This window comes from Carcharhinus amblyrhynchos, chromosome 18 (genome assembly GCF_965287045.1).
Source record: "Carcharhinus amblyrhynchos chromosome 18, sCarAmb.v2.hapA, whole genome shotgun sequence".
Lineage (NCBI taxonomy): Eukaryota > Metazoa > Chordata > Chondrichthyes > Carcharhiniformes > Carcharhinidae > Carcharhinus > Carcharhinus amblyrhynchos.
In genome coordinates, this window is record NC_137341.1 from 55839798 (window position 1) to 55860461 (window position 20664).

Sequence of the window (20664 nt, forward strand, 5' to 3'; positions counted from 1 at the left end):
AAGCCTAGTTTGTCCACCTTTCCTTATAGCTCAATACCTCAAATCCAGGCAGCATCCTGTCTGTACCCTCTCCAAAGCCACCTTCCTCTAATGTGGTGACTAGAATTGAACGCAACGCTGTGTGGCCTAACCAAAGTTTTATAAAGCTGCAATATGACATCCTGACCCTTGCACTCAGTGCACCGACCAATAAAGACAAGTTTGCCATAAGCCTTCTTTAACATAGCTTAACATTAGTTTTCACTTTCTTCCCATCTAAAAACCCAGTGCTCGGGTTATGAAGAGTTGGTGACGTATGCTGCTACTCTTTCCTGCAACACCGAGATAAACAGACAGGGCTGGATTAACAAATGATTGTCACCTTATAGAAGCCGGTCATTGCCTTTTATTTTCAAGGGCTGCTGAGATAGGAATAACTGGTAAACAGAAATCCAACGTGAAACAGAAGACTTCCTCTGAAACCAGGTAAGCCCAGAAATAAAAGCAAAATACTGTGGATGCTGGAAATCTGAACTAAGGCCAGATAAAGATCTGGAGTGTGAAGCTATTTGTTATACAAAATAAAATGGCACATTTATCCCACTGCTTACTTACAGAATTCTTCAACCAAGTCAGGGGCAGAATGCCCCAGCCCAACGACTACTTCACAGACAAGGGTAAGGGACAGAATGTTTCATTTCAGTTATCTGATTTATAATTGTACAAGGAGAGTTTATAAAACAATCACGCATTCTAGATGGCCAGCTTGTTATTGTAGCAACTTAAATTTTGAATGCAGCAGTAATTGATAAAAATAGGTGACCTGGCTAATACTATATCTGTGCAGAAATGTGTTTTTGCTTCTAGTTTAAAATCTACAGTACTCATTTCTTATCTCTTTTGTTTTGCTTAATATGCTTTGAAATTGCTTCCTTATTTTGTGTTAAGCATATTTGTAATTTTAAATACAGAAGTCAGAAAGTAAGTGCCAGTTTGGGTAATAACGGTGCTTGTCCCTAACGTAGAAAGTTGTGGGTTTAAGCCTCACTTCAAATTGTTCCTGTTGACTGTATGGAACAGGCAATCCTGACTAACCTCCCTGAATCGTAATGGACCACTGCTAGAATTCATTCAGTGAATTTAAAATTCTTGTACTGAAATCTTTCCATGGTCTTCTCTGTTGCACAATTTTTAAAGGATAGGCTTGCAGACCACCAATATACAAAGAAACAAGCGCTTTATTGGAAAGGTGTCTACTCTACAAGCTGTTCGGATAGACTGCCCATAACCCGCGCAAACAGCTGATGGTGTCATGTGATTGGTCCCTTAAAGTGCCCAGGTTTAACAAGGAACAACATGAATACATAATGCTAGTCTTTGTAACCTTGCCTTACAATTCTCCAAGTACACTCTGTTCTTGTTTCTCCAGCACTGTCCTCTTGTGCACTCCTACCTCCATCATTCCTCATCAGCAATTGTGCAATCAGTCATTTAGACCCCAAGCTTTGAAAATTCCTCCCTACGCTCCTCTGTATTTTCATCTGCCTCTTTACAAACCTTTTAAAGTTCCTATCTCTGGCTAAGCCTTTGGTCATCTGTCCTAGCATTTTCCTCTTTGGCTGGTCAAGTTTTGTTTGAATCATAGAATCCCTACAGTGCAGGAGGAGGCCATTCGTCCCATTGACTCTACACTGACTCTCCCAAAGAGCATTTTGCCCATGAGGCAGCAGTGCTAACTACTGTGCCACTATTTGGCTCACAGTTTGATAACAGTTCTTGTGATGTTTTACTTCTTTAAAAGATGCCATATAAATGTAGGTTGTTGTTATATATGTGTGCCTGTGTGTATAGTGGCCCCAGCTTCAGAAGAAGCTGATGTGCTTATTAGTTGGTGCAGTATAATATTTGGGATAGCACCACTGTACTTGAGTAATGTGGCAGCTTTATTATTAAAAGAAATGTCGTTGGACTGAATATGTCTTTATAATTATTTCTGGATTCCTCTCTCAAATCTGAATTTTATAAAGCAGAAGGTTTTAATGGAATTTATTGGAAGATATTTTTCATACCTGGTTATGAAGAGCGAATAATTATTCTATAATTACTTTCAAAATATCACCTAATTATTGAGAAAGTTAAACAACCATTGAGAATGCTGAATATTTTTCAATAAACCATATTCAAATGAAAGGATGGTAGAAATGTCTCAAATACTACTTTGTTTTTCATCCTGTTGTGATAAATGGTTTTAAGTAAGTGTGTCCTCATTTTATACAGCTACAACATGTCACCATTTGTTGAAAAGTGCTTTTATCTTTATAGAAATAAGGATTTTATTTTGGCTAGATGTGCTTTCCATACTGAGGAGAGAACGTTCTGGTATTAAATAGCTGCTGTTAACACTGAGTTACTAAATATCAAAGCTCCCTAAGAAAAGATAATTTTTTGACACTGCAATAAATTAATAAACTAGTCCCAAATCTATTTGTATGCAAGAACCTGTTTCTTACATATTAAGAAGACTCTGTCTAAATCACATGAGGTTGAGATTTAAATGCATGTTGGGATCAATGTAATTAATGTAACTCATTTTCTTAATGCTGTTGTTCATCCTTTTGAAAATGCAATACATTTTAAACCTCAAGATCGCTTCACTTCATCCGTAAATTTAGCAGCTTTAAAGTAAAAATTCATGGCCTTGATGTCTGTTTAAAAGTTAAAGTTTGTTTATTAGTCACAAGTAAGACTTACATTAAAACCATTACTGTGAAATTCCCCTAGTCGCCACAGTTCGGCACCTGTTTGAGTCAATGCACCTAACCAGCACGTCTTTCAGACTGTGGAAGGAAACCGGAGCACCCAGAGGAAACCCATGCAGACACGGAGAGAGTACAAAAACTCCATACAGACAATGACCCAAGCCAGAATTGAACCCAGGTCCCTGGCACTATGAGGCAGCAGTGCTAACCACTGTACTACATTAGTAGTACTTGTTGAAGTAGTTCAGCAACTGAGCTATTCCAGCACCAGGAAATAATCCAGGACAATTACAGCTTTTGTGCACTCATTATTTTCCTGGTCACTATTACTAGTGATCATTCTAACTATCTGTAACTTCTTTGCATTAGCACATTAGCTTTGAGTGATTTTTTTTTTAAAGAACAAATCTTTCTTCCAAACTCCATTTGGTTTTATTTTTCTCCAAAATATACATTTCTGACTTGCAATTTTTATTTCCTCCTTCCATATATTTCTTTTACTTGACGGATAAGATATGCAACTTTGTCCTGTGACCATTGCAATAACATTCTTGCAACTGCAAGGAAACAGCCACACTGGACCAATTAGTTTTTATAAAAAATATACAAATGAACTCTCCTGCAGGGCAGTGACTGGTGAAAAGTATTCTTGTATTTGTTGTAGTCAATCCAGTTGCACTTCAGAATTTAAGATCTAACCTTTCAACCAGTTGGTTCTGGGAATATTTTTCAGAAACATGGCTCCTGATTACTGGTTTTGAAGTTTCACATAGAGGATTTTCACAGTAACTGCATTGCAATGTTAATGTAAGCCTACTTGTGACACTAATAAACAAACTTTAACATTTTGTACTATTCACATCTACCAAAAATTCAATTATACAATCACCAGGTTCCATTTTCACCTCCAAGCTGACAGTCTATTGTGTCACAGACAGCTTTATAAACTTGTGCTTTGATAGCACACAGGAGCTAATCTCCTAATGTGATAACCACATGTCCAGCAGACCATAGGCAGTTGCCTGGATCACTGAGCTCTTCTGTTCGTGTTTCTTTACCCCGTTTATTGCAAGATCATTAGTTTATAAAAATTGCAATTGCACATTAAGAAGCTATTAATAGCTACCAGAATGGTTTTGTTTTGCTTTAACGATTCTTCGGCTAGTGTCCTGTCATCTTGTTTACTGTCAGTGTTTTTATTATTTAAAGTTAAACAGTGGGCTTGATGAAATTGTGTTTAAAATCCATGAAATATTTTGGGTTTTGTATAATCAGCTAAGATGCATTTATAGTATCTGTTCATGTATTTTTTTATTTGATTAGAGTCCAGACTTCTAGAAAAGGGGTTGAACAGAATAGAGAGAGGCACACAGAAAGCAGATTTCCTAGGAAGGCTGCTCCAGGTCTGTTTCACTGTGTTTGCTGACATCCATTTTCCATTTCTTGCATCTTGAGTTACTCAATGCTATTTGCTTAGGTTAATTTAGTTCTTTGCAGAGAAGTGTAAGGAACAAAGAAAACAATGTTTCTATCTTTTTGCTGCCTTTGCTACTTGGTTTGAATGTTGATTCTTTTTATCTGCGTTTTTGAATCACTCCATGGCCTCCCCATTTCTCCATAATCCCTTCCAGTTGCACAATCATTCCAAATTTATTCATCATCGATTTCTGGCCTCTTGAACAACCCTGATTTTCTTGCTTCATTAATGTTGGCCATTCACTCACTGCCTGGGCCTCAGTTTTGGAATTTCTTCCTCTATCTCCAACTCATCCTGTAAGTTCCTCTTAAAACCAACCTCTTGACCAGGCTATTGGCCATCTGCTTTGTTGTTAAATTTAGCTTTGTGACGCCCCTGTGAAGTGTGCTGGGACATGCTTTATAAATGCAAGTTGTTGTTTTTTGTGATCCTGGGCTGAATGAGCAGATAGATTGCCTTTAGTGCAACTTGTGTTGATTCAGCTGCTAAAAGATGTAGCTGGGGAGGTCTCTGGACCATGACATTTTCTCAGTGCTCCTTGGTTTCTTTGTGTGTGTGTTCGGATATTCTCACCATTTTTGATTGCTTCCCTTCAATCTCTTAACCAATCAGCAAGCTTTCCTCAAGGCTGCTGAAATATTTAAATTTTTCCTTTATTTTTGTACGACAATGTAAGCACACGGCAAACATTCATATTCACCTCTGCTGTTATGTTCTGTTAAACTGCATTTCAGGAACTTTGTATGTCAATCTCGTTAAAATTTCCATTGCATGTGGCATCTTTTTTTAACAGTATTTGACTTTCTACCGGAATATTATCTTTGCAGTTAAAAATACATTGTGCATAAGACCAATTATAATTACAATCTAGCTACAGAAAATGCTAATAAGAGAAGTTTTTATTCTAAGTTGGTTTTATTTTATATGAAGCTGTTAAAAAGTTGATTACTAGAGATGAACAAGCTATCTACGTTTCTCAGAACTCCAGGGATTTAACTGTATGCATCTGCAGGCACATTCTCCACTCTGCACAAGAGTTTATCTTGGGTTTCGTTGACATTTACACACTCTGAAATGTCTATTAAATCTATATTAAGAAGAAATTATTTATTTTCTGGCATTTTGCTCCCACTCTTACCAAAACCAAGATCTCCATTCTCATGTCAGAGACGGAGCTCCCCCATGTACAGTGAGGATATCTTGTTCTGAGCCCAAGGGAATCTAACTGTGATGATTGAAAGGCCATCCCTCCTCCGAGTTATTTTGTCTCCCGACAGCCATGAGACTTTTAAATCCCAGATTTCCTGTCTCCCTTCACTGGCATTATTGTTTTCAGCCTTGGTGATGTCATCTGCCTCGGGCCTGGTAGATTTTGTTTGAAGGAGAATATTTAGGATCTTGTCTGGAGCCGAGGAGAGGGTTGACCAGTGAGATTGGTAAAATGAAGATGCCGAGAAGGTGGGGGGAGTTCAGAGGAGACGTAAGGGACAAGTTATTTTTATAGTAGTAGATGTCTGGAACATGCTGCCAGGGTGTTGGAGGCAGATACGAAGGGCTTTTCAGGGGCTTTTAGATAATATATGAATATGTAAGGAATAGAGAGATATGGACCAAGGCAGAAGGGATTAATTTCATTTGGCATCATGTTTGGGCTGAAGATCTGTTCCTGTGCTGTACTGTTCTATGTTCTAAGGCTGAGAGAGAGAGAGAGGTGGAAAGATTGGGGGTGGGAGTTGTGTCCTTGGGTCCTTTACTGTCACTGCTTTTCCAAGTACCTGTAGTAGATCACTTGGATAAGCATGTGCATTCAGTGGCTGAGGGAGATCACTCAAACAGGAACAGAAAATGCTGGAAAATCTCAGCAGGACTAACAGCATCTATGGAGAGAGAATAGAGCCAACGTTTTGAGTCAGGATGGACCCTCAGAGTTGAAGATGATAGGAAATAGGATGAGATTTATACAGATGTGATGGGATGGTGGGGGGGACGTGGTAAGGAAAAGAAATGGAAAGTGGAATAAAAAATTGAAAAATGAAACCATGGAAGAAATTAAATATGTTAAAATAAAATAAATTGATGGGAATGGGGTGAAGGAGAGATGATGGTCTGAAGCTGTTGAACCCATTGTTCAGTCGGAAAGGCTGTAAAGGGTCTAATTGTATGATCAGGTGGTGTTTCTCCAGTTTGTGTTGGGCTTCACTGGAACCATGCAACAGGCCAAGGACAGACGTGGACAGGAAAGGAGGGCGGTGTTGAAATAGCAAGTGACAGGAAAGTCTGGGTCCCGTCTTAACAAGGCAATGTGAAATTTGGAAAAATGGATTGCTCTTCACAATTTTTGAAGTTGATATGGCCTCTTTCAAAAAAAAAAACAAATGAAGAATATCACAAAACTCTTTGCAGAATTCTTATAGGTCCTAGAAATTTCCTTTTTTCTAAGGACCAAAGTTGCTACCATCTGCTAAATATACAACAGAATAAAAATAATTTTCCAGTCTTAATCCCTGAAAGGGTTGTGAAAAGTTAGCTTGTTTATCTTTACTTTCCACTGAATACCTTTTTTTAATCCTGTAACTTACTCAAAAGAGCTTCAAAAATTCACTTGTTGATTGAAAAGTTTAATGTTTTTGTAATTTTTGAAGGAGTATGCCCAGGAAGAGTGCTGAAAACAAAATCAAGCGTTACGACACTCTGAGGAAACAGCACTCGATAGGATGAGCGGAGCTGCGTAACTTCCATGAACATAACAGCCTTTCAGTAAGAATTACTGAAACAAAACATTGTTACAGGCCACAGGATTCAATGGGAGAAATTATGCAGATGTCAAAATTTCTGAATTCTTGTATAATTATTAACCATTCTATACTTTACAGAGTGAAAGAACGCACGCACTTACAGAAGCTTATTAAAGTGGATCTGCAAACAACTGACTAGGCTAGTTTTCTTTTGTTCTTCTGGCACTGATTTATATATTTGTGTGTATATCTGATGATATACACACAAAATAGCAGTTAGTATATTAAATATGGCTGTGAAGTACATGCAGAATGATTCTGTTACTGGTTCTATGTGGAAACACAACTATTAGTTAGACAATAGATTTCTGTCCTGGAATGTGTGCATTTAAGTATTGACTTTTTGTTTAGCAGAAGTTGCATACCTCTCTGCAATAAAGCGTCTACTAACTTTGTTAAATTTTCAAAGCATGTAACTTTTCCACTGTTTTGATATTTTAGTTTTTATTATGAATTCCCTCCATGAAGATTAAAAAGCCTTCAGTTCAACAGGTGCCATTTTCCAGTCAGTGTAAATGCTGTTTTCTTGGTTATATAAATAGCCTTATTTTGTTTGTTTAAATTGCATTAATTTTTGTGCCAATATTTATTTTTATAATGTTTCAGTTATTGTATTTATGTTGTTGTGCATCTCACAAAATAAACCATTCAACCATTATTTGTATTTCTGAAAATAGCCTTTCTTTTGTTTTTGAATATCTTAGGAGGAAAGGTCAGACAGGCTGGGCCTGTATCTGCTGGAGTTTAGAAGAATGAGAGGTGATCTTGTCGAAACACAAGACCCTGACAGGGCAGAGGCTGAAAGGATGTTTCCCTTTGTGGGAGAGATCAGAAGAAGGATTCTAGGAAGGGGGTGAATCAACCAACGAGTTTAAGAATAGTATTAAACTGAAAAAAACACTATGGCAAAGGTCAGTGGATTGGCAAAGTTAAAAACCAACAAAAGATGACCAAAAAAGAGGGAGATGATGAATTATGAGGGTAAACTAGTAAGTAATATAAAATCAGACAGTAAGAGCTTATTTAAATATATAAAAAGGAAGAGAGGCCAACTGAACATAGGCCCTTTAGCGAGTGAGACTGAGGAAGTTATGAAGAACCAGGAAATAGCAGATGTGTTAAACAGTACTTAATGCCAGTCTTCAAAGTGAAAGACACGAACATTTCAAAAATAAATAATCGAGGGGCAAAAATGGTGAGGGAATAAATACAATACCACTGGAGAAAAAATACTTGGGAAACACTGGGTTAAAAGCTTTGAATAAAAAAGGGAGGGGGCCAAGTGAATGAAACTGGGGAAATAACATGAAACCAGGAAATGGCAGAGGAATTAAACATGTCTGTCTTTACTGTGCAAGATTTTGGAATAACATTTCAAAAGAAACTTGTCAAGGGGCAGAATAAATACAAAAGCAATTATTAGAGAAAAAGTGCAAGGGAAACTAATGGGGCCAAAGGCTGATAAATCCCCTGGACCTGATGGGTTACATTCCAGAATATTAAAGGAAGTAGCTACAGAGATAGTGGATGCCCTGGTAATAATCTTCCAAGAGTCCATTTTAAAGGATGGATTAGCAAAACATTTAAATAGATAATATAATTGAGCAGAGTCAACATAGCATGGTGAAAAGGAAATCATGCCTGACACATTTTAGATTTCTTTGAGGTAGCAGGTGGGATAAATAAAGGGGAACCAGTAAATGGATTTTCAAAAAGCATTCTATAAGGTACCACACAAAAGGCTCATTAGAGTCCATACTGTTGAAGGTAGCACATTGAGGGTAGTGCATGAGAAGAGGATTGGCTAACTAATGGATGACAGAGTTAATAAGAACATAAGAAATAGGAGCAGGAGTAGGCCAACTAGCCCTTCGAGCCTGCCCTGCCATTCAATAAGATCATGGCTGATCTGTCTTGGCTCAGTTCCACATTCCCGCCTTCTCCCCATAACCCTTAATCCCCTCTCATCAAAAACCCATCAACCCGCGTCTTAAAAATATTTAGCGAGGTAGCCTCCACCACTTCAACGGGCAGAGAATTCCAGAGATTCACCACCCTTTGAGTGAAGAAGTTCCTCCTCAACTCCGTTCTAAACCGCACCCCCCTTTATCTTGAGGCTGTGCTCCCTAGTCCTACTATCCTTTCTCAGCGGGAAGAGTCTCTCCACCTCTATCCTATACATCCCATTCATCATCATATACGTCTCAATGAGATCTCCCCTCATTCTTCTAAACTCTAACGAGTACAAGCCTAATTTATTCAGCCTCTCCTCATAGCTCAACCCCCTCAACTCCGGCATCAGCCTAGTAAACCTCCTCTGCACTCCCTCCAAGGCCAAAATATCCTTGCGTAAGTACGGTGCCCAAAACTGCACACAGTACTCCAACTGCGGCCTCACCAATGCCCTATACAGCCGCAGCAAGACCTCCCTACTTTTATATTCAATCCCCCTCGCGATGAAGGCCAGCATCCCATTCGCCTTCCTGACCACCTGCTGCACCTGCAAGCTGGGTTTTTGCGACTCATGCACAAGGACCCCGAGGTCCCTCTGCACCGTCGCCTGCTGCAGTTTTTCTCCACGTAAGTAATAATCCTTCCTACCATTATTCCTACCAAAGTGGACCACCTCGCACTTGCCAACATTAAATTCCATCTGCCATTTCCTGGCCCATTCGCCCAGCCTATCTAGATCCTTCTGTAGACTCTCACCACCCTCCGCACAATTTGCCTTTCCACCAATTTTGGTGTCATCAGCAAATTTCGACACCCTACACTCGGTTCCCTCCTCCAGATCATCTATATAAATGGTAAATAGCTGAGGCCCCAGCACCGACCCCTGGGGCACTCCACTAGTCACCATCCGCCAATCCGAATAGCACCCATTGACCCCCACTCTCTGCCTCCTATTTGACAACCAGTCCTCTATCCACACTAACACCCTACCCCCAACTCCATGCCCCCTTACCTTCTGCAATAACCTCTTGTGAGGTACCTTGTCAAACGCCTTCTGAAAATCAAGAAAGACCACATCCACTGGCTCTCCTCTATCCACTGCCCTAGACACATCCTCATAGAACTCCAGTAAACCTGTCAGACACGACTTCCCTTTAAGGAAACAGTGCTGCGTCTGCTCTATCAAGCAATTCTCCTCAAGATGCCTCGCTATTTCCTCCTTGATGACGGATTCTAACATTTTACCTACAACAGACGTTAAACTAACAGGCCTATAATTCCCTGCCTTCTTTCAGGATAGCAAACCTATGGAGTGCTGGGGTCACAATTATTTACAATATAGATTAATGACTTGGATGAGGGAAGTGAATGCACTATTGCCAAGTATGCAGAGGACACAAGTGGGAAAGCAAGTGGTGAGGATGACGCACAATCTACAGAGCGATATAGACAGGTTGAGTGAGTGGATAAAAACTTGGCAGATGGAATATAATGTAAGAAAATGTGAAGTTTTGCAATTTGGTAGGAAGAATAAAGGAACTATGGTAGGAAAAGGAACTTTGGTAGGAAGGACAAAGGAGCTGAGTATTTAAACGGAGAGAGACTGCAGAAAACTGCAGCATATTTTGGGGGTTCTTGTGCATAAATTACAAAAGCTAGCATGCAAGTTCTGCAGGTAATAGGGAAGATAAATGGAATGTTTTTTATTTCAATGGAATTGGAGGATAAAAATAGGGAAGTCTTGCTAAAGGCATTAGTTAGACCACATGTGAACAGTTTTGGTCTCCTTATCTAAGGAAAGATATACTGGTATTGGAGACAGCCAAGAGAAGGTTCACTAGGTTGATCCCAGGTATGGAAGGATTTTCTTATGAGGAGAGGTTGAGTAGGTTGGGCCTGTACTCATTGGGGTTTAGAAGAATGAGAGGAGTCTTCATTAGGACACATCGGATTCTTGGGGTGCTGAGGTGGTTTTCCTTTATGGAAGAGGCTAGGATCAGAAGGCATAATTTTAGAGTAAGGGGTTGTCTATGAAAAGTTATAAAAAGCTTACTTATTAGTCACAAGTAAGGCTTAGATTAACACTTCAATGAAGTTACTGTGAAAATCCCCTCGTTGCTATACTCTAGCATCTGTGTGGGTCAATGCACCTAACCAGTACATCTTTCAGACTGGGAGGAAACCCATGCAGACATGGGGAGAATGTGTGGACTTCAGATAGTGAACCAAACCAGGAATCAAACCTAGGTCTCTGGCACTGTGAAGCAGCAGTGCAAACTACTGTGCCACCATTAAGAAATGAAGAATTTCTCCTGAGGAGAGTGAATCTGAGTTTACCTCACAGGGCTGTAGAGACTGGGTCGTTAAGAATGCTGGAGGCTGAGGTAGACCTTTAATCTGTAAAGGAATCAAAGGATGAGGATAAGATGAGAAAGTGGAGTCGAGGATTATCGCATCTGATCGGTTATTGAATGGCAGAGCAGACTCAAATGGCTGAATTGCTAGCTCTATATTTAATGGTCTTCTGACTGGGGGCGTGTTTTAAAAATAAGGAGACTCCCTTTTGAGGTGGAGATGAGAATTTTTTTCCCTGAGGATTGTGAATCTTTCGAACACTTCATTCAGAGTGTTGGAAGCTGGGTCATTGACCATTCTTAACGCTGAATTAGATTCTTGATTGACAAAGGAATCAAAGATTATCTGCAGCAGGGCAAATGTGGAATTGAGGCCACAGTCTGATCAGCCAAGATCTGTTAAATAGGGGAGCAGGGCTAAAGGAGAGCTGAACGGTCTAGTTCTATTCATTTGTATATATGTAAACATTTTATTGAGAAATATTCAAAAATCTACCTTCACAATGAACTTTCAATTCTGATATCAGCAAAATGTTCATAATCTGATGGGTGTTCCAATAACACAACATCAAGATTTCTGAAGTATTGATTGGCTGGTTTTGATAAAAATGGACAACCTTTTGTCATGAATGACCCATTTATTGTGAAAGTCTTTCAAATATATCTCCATTTATTTGATACAGCACAGTGGCAGGCTGCTACAAAAGGTGAAATCACACAATCAAGGGTGAACTAGCTCGATGGATTCAGAACTGGCTTGGCCACAGGTAGTAGTGGAAGGGTGCTCTTCTGAATGGAGGTCTGTAACTAGTGGTGGTCTGCAGGGACCTCTGCTGTTTGTAATATGACTTGGAAAAAAACATAACTTGTCTGACTGGCAAGTTTGCGGATGATACTAAGATTGGCAGAACAAAGAAAATTACAGCATGGGAAAGGTCCTTTGGCCCTCCAAGCCTGCACCGACCATGCTGCCTGATTTAACTGAAACTCCCTACGCTTCCGGGGATCATATTCCTCTATTCCCATCTCATTCACATACTTGTCAAGACGTCCTTAAATCCCCAGAGTTGGGGATTGTGATGAAGATTGTCAGATAGTACAGCAGGATATAGATAGGCTGGGAAATTGGGCAAGGAAATGGCAGATGGAATTTAATCTTGATAAATGCAAGGTGATGCGTTTTGTTAGATCCAATTCAGGTGGGAGTTATAAAATAAATGGTAGAACAATCAGGAGCACAGACACGCACAGATCTGGGAGTACAGGTCCACAGATCCTTAAAAGTGGCAGCACAGGTGGGAAAGGTGGTGAAGAAAGCATACGGCATGCTTACCTTCATTGGATGAGGCATCAAGTATAAAAGTTGCAAATTATATTACAGTTGTATAAAACTGATTAAGCCACATTTGGAATACTGCGTCCAGTTCAGGTTGCCACACTGCCAGAAGGACGTGGAGGCTTTGGAGAGAATCAGAAAAGGTTTACCAGGATGTTGCCTGGTATGGAGGGTATGAGGAGAGATTGAATAAACTGGGATTGTTCTCCCTGGAAAGACGGAGGCTTGAGGGGCAACCTGATAGAAGTTTATAAAATTATGAGGGGTATAGATAGGGTGAACAGTTGGAAGCTTTCTCCCAGGGCAGAAATGACAATTACAAAGAGGGGCACACGTTCAAGATAAGGGGGGGAAGGTTCAGTAGAGATTTGTGGGGCAAGTTTTTAATACAGAGGGTGGTGGGGGCTTGGAATGCACTGCCAAGTCAGGCCATTGAGACAGACATAGTGACATTTAAGACTTATCTGGATAGACAATAGACAGAGAATAGAGGGATATAGATCAGGGGTCTCCAAACTATGGCCCACGGACCACGTTCAGCCTGTAGCAGGCTGCATCCGGATCAGAGTTTGGAGACCACTGATATAGATGGATGATCGAGATAGGACAACATGATCGGTGCAGGTTTGGTGGGCTGCAGGGCTTGTTCCTGTGTCATACGGTTCGTTGTTAGCCCTGCTGCAGCCAGCGCTGGGGACCTGGGTTCGATTCCTGGCATAGGACTTTGCACTTTCTCCCCATGTCTGCATGGGTTTGCTCTGGTTTCCTCCCACGTGCCAAAGATGTGTGGGTTAGGTGGATTGGCCATGCTGAATTGGCCCTTACTGTCAGGGGACTGGCAAGATAAATACATCGGTTATGGAGAGGGGGCGTGGGTGGGATTGTTGTTAGTGCAGGCTCGATGGGCCAAATAGCCTTCTCCTGCACTGCAGGGATTCTATGGTAATTAGAACATAGAACATTACAGTGCAGTACAAGCCCCTCGGCCCTCGATGTTGCGCCGACCAGTGGAACCAATCTAATGACCCTCTAACCTAAACTATTCCAATGTTATCCATATGCCTATCCACTGACCATTTGAACGCCCTTAAAGTTGACAAGTCCACAACTGCTGCAGGCAGGGCATTCCACGCCCTTACTACCCTCTGAGTAAAGAACCTACCTCTGACATCCGTCCTATAATTACCACCCCTTAATTTAAAGCTATGTCCCCTCGTGTTAGCCGTCACCATCCGAGGAAAAAGGCTCTCACTATCCACCCTATCAAACCCTCTGATCATCTTGTATGCCTCAATTAGGTCACCTCTCAACCTTCTTTCTAAGAAAACAACCTCAAGTCCCTCAGCCTTTCCTCATAAGACCTTCCCACCATACCAGGCAACATCCTGGTATGATTGATTAAGTCTACATTCCATAAGCAGGTTAACAGGTCACAAGAGTCTAAAACAGTGGGCAGCAATCTTGTCTTTGCTTATGCCATGTCGGAATGCATATTCTCCACCGGGACTGTGAAGGATGGATAGGGTAGAGGTAGAGAGATTCTTCCCGCTGAGAAAGGACAGTAGGACTAGAGGGCACAGCCTCAAGATAAGGAGAGGGGTGCAGTTTAGAACGGAGTTGAGGAGGAACTTCTTCTCTCAAAGGGTGGTGAATCTCTGGAATTCTCTGCGTGTTGATGTGGTGGAGGCTGCCTCGCTAAATATATTTAAGACACGGGTAGATAGGTTTTTGGTAGGCAAGGGAATTAAGGGTTATGGGGAGAAAGCGGGAAAGTGGAACTGAGCCACTTCAGATCAGCCATGATCTTATTGAATGGCGGGGCAGGCTCAAAGGGCTAGATGGCCTACTCCTGCTCCTATTTCTTATGTTCTTAACTTTATGAGCGGGAGGCAAATCCACTTGTCACTGTCACAGTCCACATTAGAATAATGTGGTTCACAATTTAGCACCTTATGCAGTTCTGATCTCCATCGTACAAAGAGGGAATCATTTGAGAGTGTTTTACAACTATCAGAAAAGGCACAAAGTTTGAAAAGAGAAGACTGAAGGGTGAATTAATGGAGATTTTTACAATAATGAAACGGTAGATATAGTGAACACATTTTGAATTGTTGGGGATTCAATATTAGGTGACACATATTTAAGATAGTCACAGGGAGTGTTTAGAATGTAAAATTTGCAGTGGAGATGGGAAAAGCTGGATAAACACAGGAGAAAGTGTTAGGGGAGGTAGTGAGAAGTGAACGGTATGTTTTTATGCTGTAAATCCTCTGTAATGTCTAACACAATCACTTCTGAAATTTGCTTTTGATCGTTAGATAAACATTTGCACTTTCTTGATCTGGTCTTTATATTTCCCACAGGTACTTGTCGGTATTCTTTAGAATGGGGAGGATTGGTTGTATACCGTCCCTTACTCCAAAGCTGGAAGCTCTGGGTTTGTTCTTTCCCCAGGATTTTGTGGCTATGAAAGGTTGATTATAACACCTTGATTATAATTCTGTATTTTTTCCAATATGCCGATGGCAGGTGTGCAGAGTGGTAAAGTTTCCTGGTCAGCTTTGCGGGGAGGGGGTGGTGTAGCAGTATTGTCACTGGACTAGTAACCTAGAGACCTTGGGGAATACTCTGGGGACCCAGGCTCAAATCTCACCATCTAACGTGGGAATTTGAATTCAATTAAAATTTGGAATTGACAACCTACTGATGACTTCTGTGAAGAGGAACTCGTGTCTCACGAACTTGATCGAATTTTTCGAGGAAGTGACGAAGATGATGATGAGGGTAGGGCAGTGGATGTTGTCTACATAGACTTCAGTAAGGCCTTTGACAAGGTCCCTCATAGCAGACTGGTGCAGAAGATGATGTCGCATGGATCACAGCTGGCAAGGTGGATACAAAACTGGCTCGGTCAAAGAAGACAGAGGGTAGCAGTGAAAGGGTGCGTTTCTGAATAGAGGGCTGTGACAAGTGGTGTTCCTCAGAGATCACTGCTGGGACCTTTTGCTGTTTGTAATATATATAAATGATTTGAAGGAAAATGTAACTGGATTAGTAAGTTTGCGGACGACACTAAGGTTGGTGGATTTGCAGATAGCGATGAGGACCATCAGAGGATACAGCAGGATATAGATCAGATGGACAGTTGGGTGGAGAGATGGCAGATGGAGTTTAATCCAGACAGATGTGAGGTAACGTATCTTGGAAGGTCTAATACAGGTAGGAAATATACAGTAAATGGCAGAATCCTTAAGAGTATTGATAGGCAAAGGGATCTGGGTGTACAGGTACACAGGTGACTGAAAGTGGCAATGCAGGTGGAGAAGGTAGTCAAAAAGGCAAACAGCACGCTTGCCTTCATCGGCTGGGGTAGTGAGTTTAAAAATTGGCAAGTCATGTTGCAGCTTTATAGTTAGGCCACACTGAGAATATAGTGTTCAATTCTGGTCACCACACTACCAGAAAGGTGTGGAGGCTTTGGAAAGGATACAGAAAAGATTTACCAGGATGTTGCCTGGTGTGGAGGGCATTATCTATGAGGAGAGGTTGGGGAAATTTGGTTTGTTCTCACTGGAGCAATGGAGGTTGAGGGGAGACCTGATAGAAGTCTACAAGATTATGAGGGGCATGGATAGAGTGGATAGTCAGACACATTTTCCCAGTGAGGAAGAGTCAATTACTCAGGGGCACAGGTTTAAGGTGCGAGGGGCAAGGTTTAAAGGAGATGTACGAGGCAGAATTTTTACAGAGAGTGGTGGGTGCCTGGACCTCGATGCCAGGGGAGGTAGTAGAAGCGGATACAGTGGTGACTTTTAAGGGGCATAAATAGGATGGGAATAGAGGGATATTGTCCCCAGAAGGGTAGGGGATTTTAGTTAAGTCAGGCAGCATGGTCAGTGCAGGCTTGGAGGGCCGAAGGGCCTGTTCCTGTGCTGTAATTTTCTTTGTCTTTGACTGTGACAATGACTGTGGCCACATTCCCCTTTCAAGTTCTTTCAAGAACTTTCAAGTTCACAGATGACTCCACCATAGTGGGTCAGATCTCAAACAATGAGACAGAATACAGGAAATGAGATGGAGAATCTGCTGAACTGGTGCGACGTCGATAATCGCTCCTTCAATGTTAACAGAACGAAGGAGGTTGTCATCGACTTCAGGAAGTGTAAAGGAGAACATGCCCCTCTCTACATTGATGGAAATGAAGTAAAAATGGTCGAGAGCATCAAGTTTTTAGGTTTCCAAATCACCAACAGCCTGTCCTGATCCCCCCACGCTGACACTATAATCAAAAAAGCCACCAATGCCTCTATTTTCTCAGAAGACTAAAGAAATTTGGCATGTCAGCTACAACTCTCCCCAACTTTTACAGATGCATGCTAGAAACCATCTTTTCTGGTTGTATCACAGCTTGGTATGGGCTCCTGCTGTGCCCAACACTGCAAGAACCTACAAAAGATCGTGAATGTAGCCCAAATCCATCACGCAAACCAGCCTCCCATCCATTGACTCTGTCTACATTCGCGTTGCCTTGGCAAAGCAGCCGGCATAATTAAAGACCCCACGCACCCCGGACATTCTCTCTTCCACCTTCTTCCTGTGCATTCATGCCTTTAATATTACAAAATAAAGGAAACTGTGGAATATCTCAAATATTGTACACATTTAAAATTGCTGCCTTGTCTCACGATTTATCCTGACAGACATCTTGATAAAACACCAAGTTGATAACAGGATCCTGACAGATAGGAACCGTACAGCACAGTGCACGGAGGAATACTGGACAGCAAGGAATTATTTTTCAAAAAGAATGTTCCCAGCAGTTCCTCAGCACGTAACAAACAGCCGAGAAATTTGAAAAACAAGGTTTACATTACAGTATGGCACAATACTATGGATCGAGAGACGCTGAAAACACAGCCACAAAACTATATTCCTCAAATGTACAGGGTTGGAAAATTGACAGAACACAACAGCAAGACAAACTCTACTGCAGAGCATCACTGGGCCAGGTCACAGCACACACACGATCAAACAGGAACACTCCCTCAGCACTGACCCTCTGACAGTGCGGCACTCCCTCAGCACTGACCCTCTGACAGTGCGGCGCTCCCTCGGCACTGACCCTCTGACAGTGCGGCGCTCCCTCAGCACTGACCTTCTGACAGTGCGGCGCTCCCTCAGCACTGACCCTCTGACAGTGCGGCGCTCCCTCAGCACTGACCCTCTGACAGTGCGGCGCTCCCTCAGCACTGACCCTCTGACAGTGCGGCGCTCCCTCAGCACTGACCCTCTGACAGTGCGGCGCTCCCTCAGCACTGACCCTCTGACAGTGCGGCGCTCCCTCAGCACTGACCCTCTGACAGTGCGGCGCTCCCTCAGCACTGACCCTCTGACAGTGCGGCGCTCCCTCAGCACTGACCCTCTGACAGTGCGGCGCTCCCTCAGCACTGACCCTCTGACAGTGCGGCGCTCCCTCAGCACTGACCCTCTGACAGTGCGGCGCTCCCTCAGCACTGACCCTCTGACAGTGCGGCGCTCCCTCAGCACTGACCCTCTGACAGTGCGGCGCTCCCTCAGCACTGACCCTCTGACAGTGCGGCGCTCCCTCAGCACTGACCCTCTGACAGTGCGGCGCTCCCTCAGCACTGACCCTCTGACAGTGCGGCGCTCCCTCAGCACTGACCCTCTGACAGTGCGGCGCTCCCTCAGCACTGACCCTCTGACAGTGCGGCGCTCCCTCAGCACTGACCCTCTGACAGTGCGGCGCTCCCTCAGCACTGACCCTCTGACAGTGCGGCGCTCCCTCAGCACTGACCCTCTGACAGTGCGGCGCTCCCTCGGTGCTGCTCCACACTGCCCCCTCTACGCTGCGTTTTGCTATTGGAGGCTGTTTAGTGATTTCGACGTCACTGAACGCATGCGCATCTCTCCTGAGGGGGCGGGGCTGCCTGGTCTGCCCCGCACAAAGATGGCGGGCGGGACCCTCCCCCTATTGGGGTCAGGGTTGGAAAGGTCAGGGGCGTGGCTTGTGTCGGTGACGGGAAGATGGCGGCGGTGTTGTGGTGAGCGCGGCTGTTTCCCCTCAGCGCGGGTTGGGTTTGCCCGGTGTGTGAGGGAGCGGCCCTGAGCCGGGCCGGTTAGATGTTGTTGTTTGAAGCGGTTTGCTGTTGCAGTGCAGCCTGTGTCACACACTCAGCCTTTCCCATCAGGAATGGTCCCTGGGCCTGTGCTGTAATGTTGCTGCTGTGACAGGGAGGGCTTGTTTCCCAATCCAGTATCTACACTGCTTCCTGGACAGAGTGCATTCTATACCTGTCAGCACTCTATACACACTGTACAGTAATGTGGGCAGTTTGCTGGTTAGTACTGCTGCCTCACAGTGCCAGGGACCTGGGTTCAGTTCCTGGCTGAGATGGAGTCTGCACATCCCTGTGGCTGTGTGGGTTCACTCCGGGTGCTCTGGTTTCCTCCTACAGTCTGAAAGACGTGCTGGTTAGATACTAGATTCTCCCACGTTGTACCTGAACAGGTGCCAGAGTGTGGCAACGAGGGGTTTTTCACAGTAACTTCATTGCAGTGTTAATGTAAGCCTACTTGTGACACATTTTAAGTACAATAAATAAATTATAAGTATCACTCTATTCAGTAAAATATCAATGGAAGACCTTGTGTTCTGTTGCCTCTCCACTTTTAAGATGCTCCACCTTTGGCCAAGCTTTCGGTCATCTGACATAGTGTTTATGTCACTGGTATCATATTTTATTTGCTGCTGTGAAACACTTGAGATGAAAGTACTTGGTAACTAGACAGGCTACTGAAACATGGTGCAGTCCTTCCCCTTTTTGGTGTCAGCCTGGGCTTAGCAGTAACGTTCTTGCCTCTGTGTCTAACCCACTACTTGTGGAGTGCTGCAACGTTGGAGATGTCATCTTTCTAATGTGATGGAAAATTGACTGTGCCAGAGGTAACAGTAGTAGGGATGGTGAGGTGGCTTGTATACTGGTCGACATTTATCCCTCAACCAACAACAAAAACTGAGTGTACAGATACACAGGTCATTGAAAGTGGCAGTACAGGTGGAGAAAGTAGTTAAGAAGGCACATGACATGCTTGCCTTCATTGAGCCTGAATATTGAGTTTAAAAATTGGCAAGTCATGTTGCAGCTTTGTAGAACCTTAGTTAGGCTGTACTTGGAATATAGTGTTCAATTCTGGTTGCCACACTACCAGAAGGATGTGGAGGCTTTGGAGAAGGTACAGAAAAGATTTACCAGGGTGTTGCTTGGTATGGAGGGCATTAGTTATGAGGAGAGGGTGGAGAAACTTGTTTGTTCTCACTGGAACAATGAAGGTTGAGGGAAGACCTGATAGAAGCCTATAAGATTATGAGAGGCATGGACAGAGTGGATAGTCAGAAGCTTTTTCCCAGGTGGAAGAGTCAATTAAAAGGGAGCATAGGTTTGAGGTATGAGGGGTAAATTTTAAAAGAGATACACGAGGCAGATTTTTTTGAGTGGTTGGTGCTTGGAACTTATTGCCGGGTGAGGTAATGGAAGCAGATACAGTATTTAAGGGGCATCTTGACAAGTACATAAATGAGATGGAAATAGAGGGATATGGTCCCTGGAAGGGTAGGGGGTTTTAGTTAAGTCAGCATGGTCGGTGCAGGCTTGGAGGGCCGAAGGGCCTGTTCCTGTGCTGTAATTTTCTGTGTTTTAAAATGTGTGATCTGGTTGTTGAATGTGAAGCCTTGCAAACTCACTACAATATTGCAACAGTGACTGTGCTTCACAGCTAGGGAGGAATACTTTTTGAAGAGCTTTGGGATGTCCTGAGGGTGTCAGCAAGTTTGATATTTCTGCAAAGGAGTTGAGAACCCTCTCCCAAGGAGTGGGATATCAGACCAGCATCTGATTCATTTTTAAGGGCAGAATTATATCCTGTGTTACACTATTATAATTACAAACAATTGTGCTAAACAAGGGTGTAGATTTGTAAGTGAGAATGAATT

At 42.7% G+C, this 20664-nt stretch overlaps 2 protein-coding genes across 5 annotated transcripts in view; both read left to right on the forward strand.

Annotated features, from left to right (window-relative positions):
* The window catches only part of ccp110 (centriolar coiled-coil protein 110), a 114281-nt gene extending 106613 nt beyond the window's left edge, over positions 1 to 7668 (forward strand). For 2 of the 4 annotated variants that reach the window (XM_080207056.1, XM_080207055.1), the window contains exons 12-15: positions 397 to 465; positions 597 to 656; positions 4062 to 4141; positions 6858 to 7668. In XM_080207056.1, coding sequence (XP_080063182.1) covers positions 397 to 465; positions 597 to 656; positions 4062 to 4141; positions 6858 to 6910 — 262 coding nt within the window. In that variant the 3' untranslated portion in view covers positions 6911 to 7668. The other 2 variants (XM_080207057.1, XM_080207058.1) reach the window with 2 other exon arrangements.
* Positions 7669 to 18650: 10982 nt separating this feature from the next.
* vps35l (VPS35 endosomal protein sorting factor like) overlaps positions 18651 to 20664 on the forward strand; it is a 170733-nt gene continuing 168719 nt past the window's right edge. Inside the window, exon 1 of the mRNA XM_080207060.1 lies at positions 18651 to 18715. Coding sequence (XP_080063186.1) covers positions 18699 to 18715 — 17 coding nt within the window. The 5' untranslated portion in view covers positions 18651 to 18698. The remainder of the gene's footprint in view (positions 18716 to 20664) is intronic.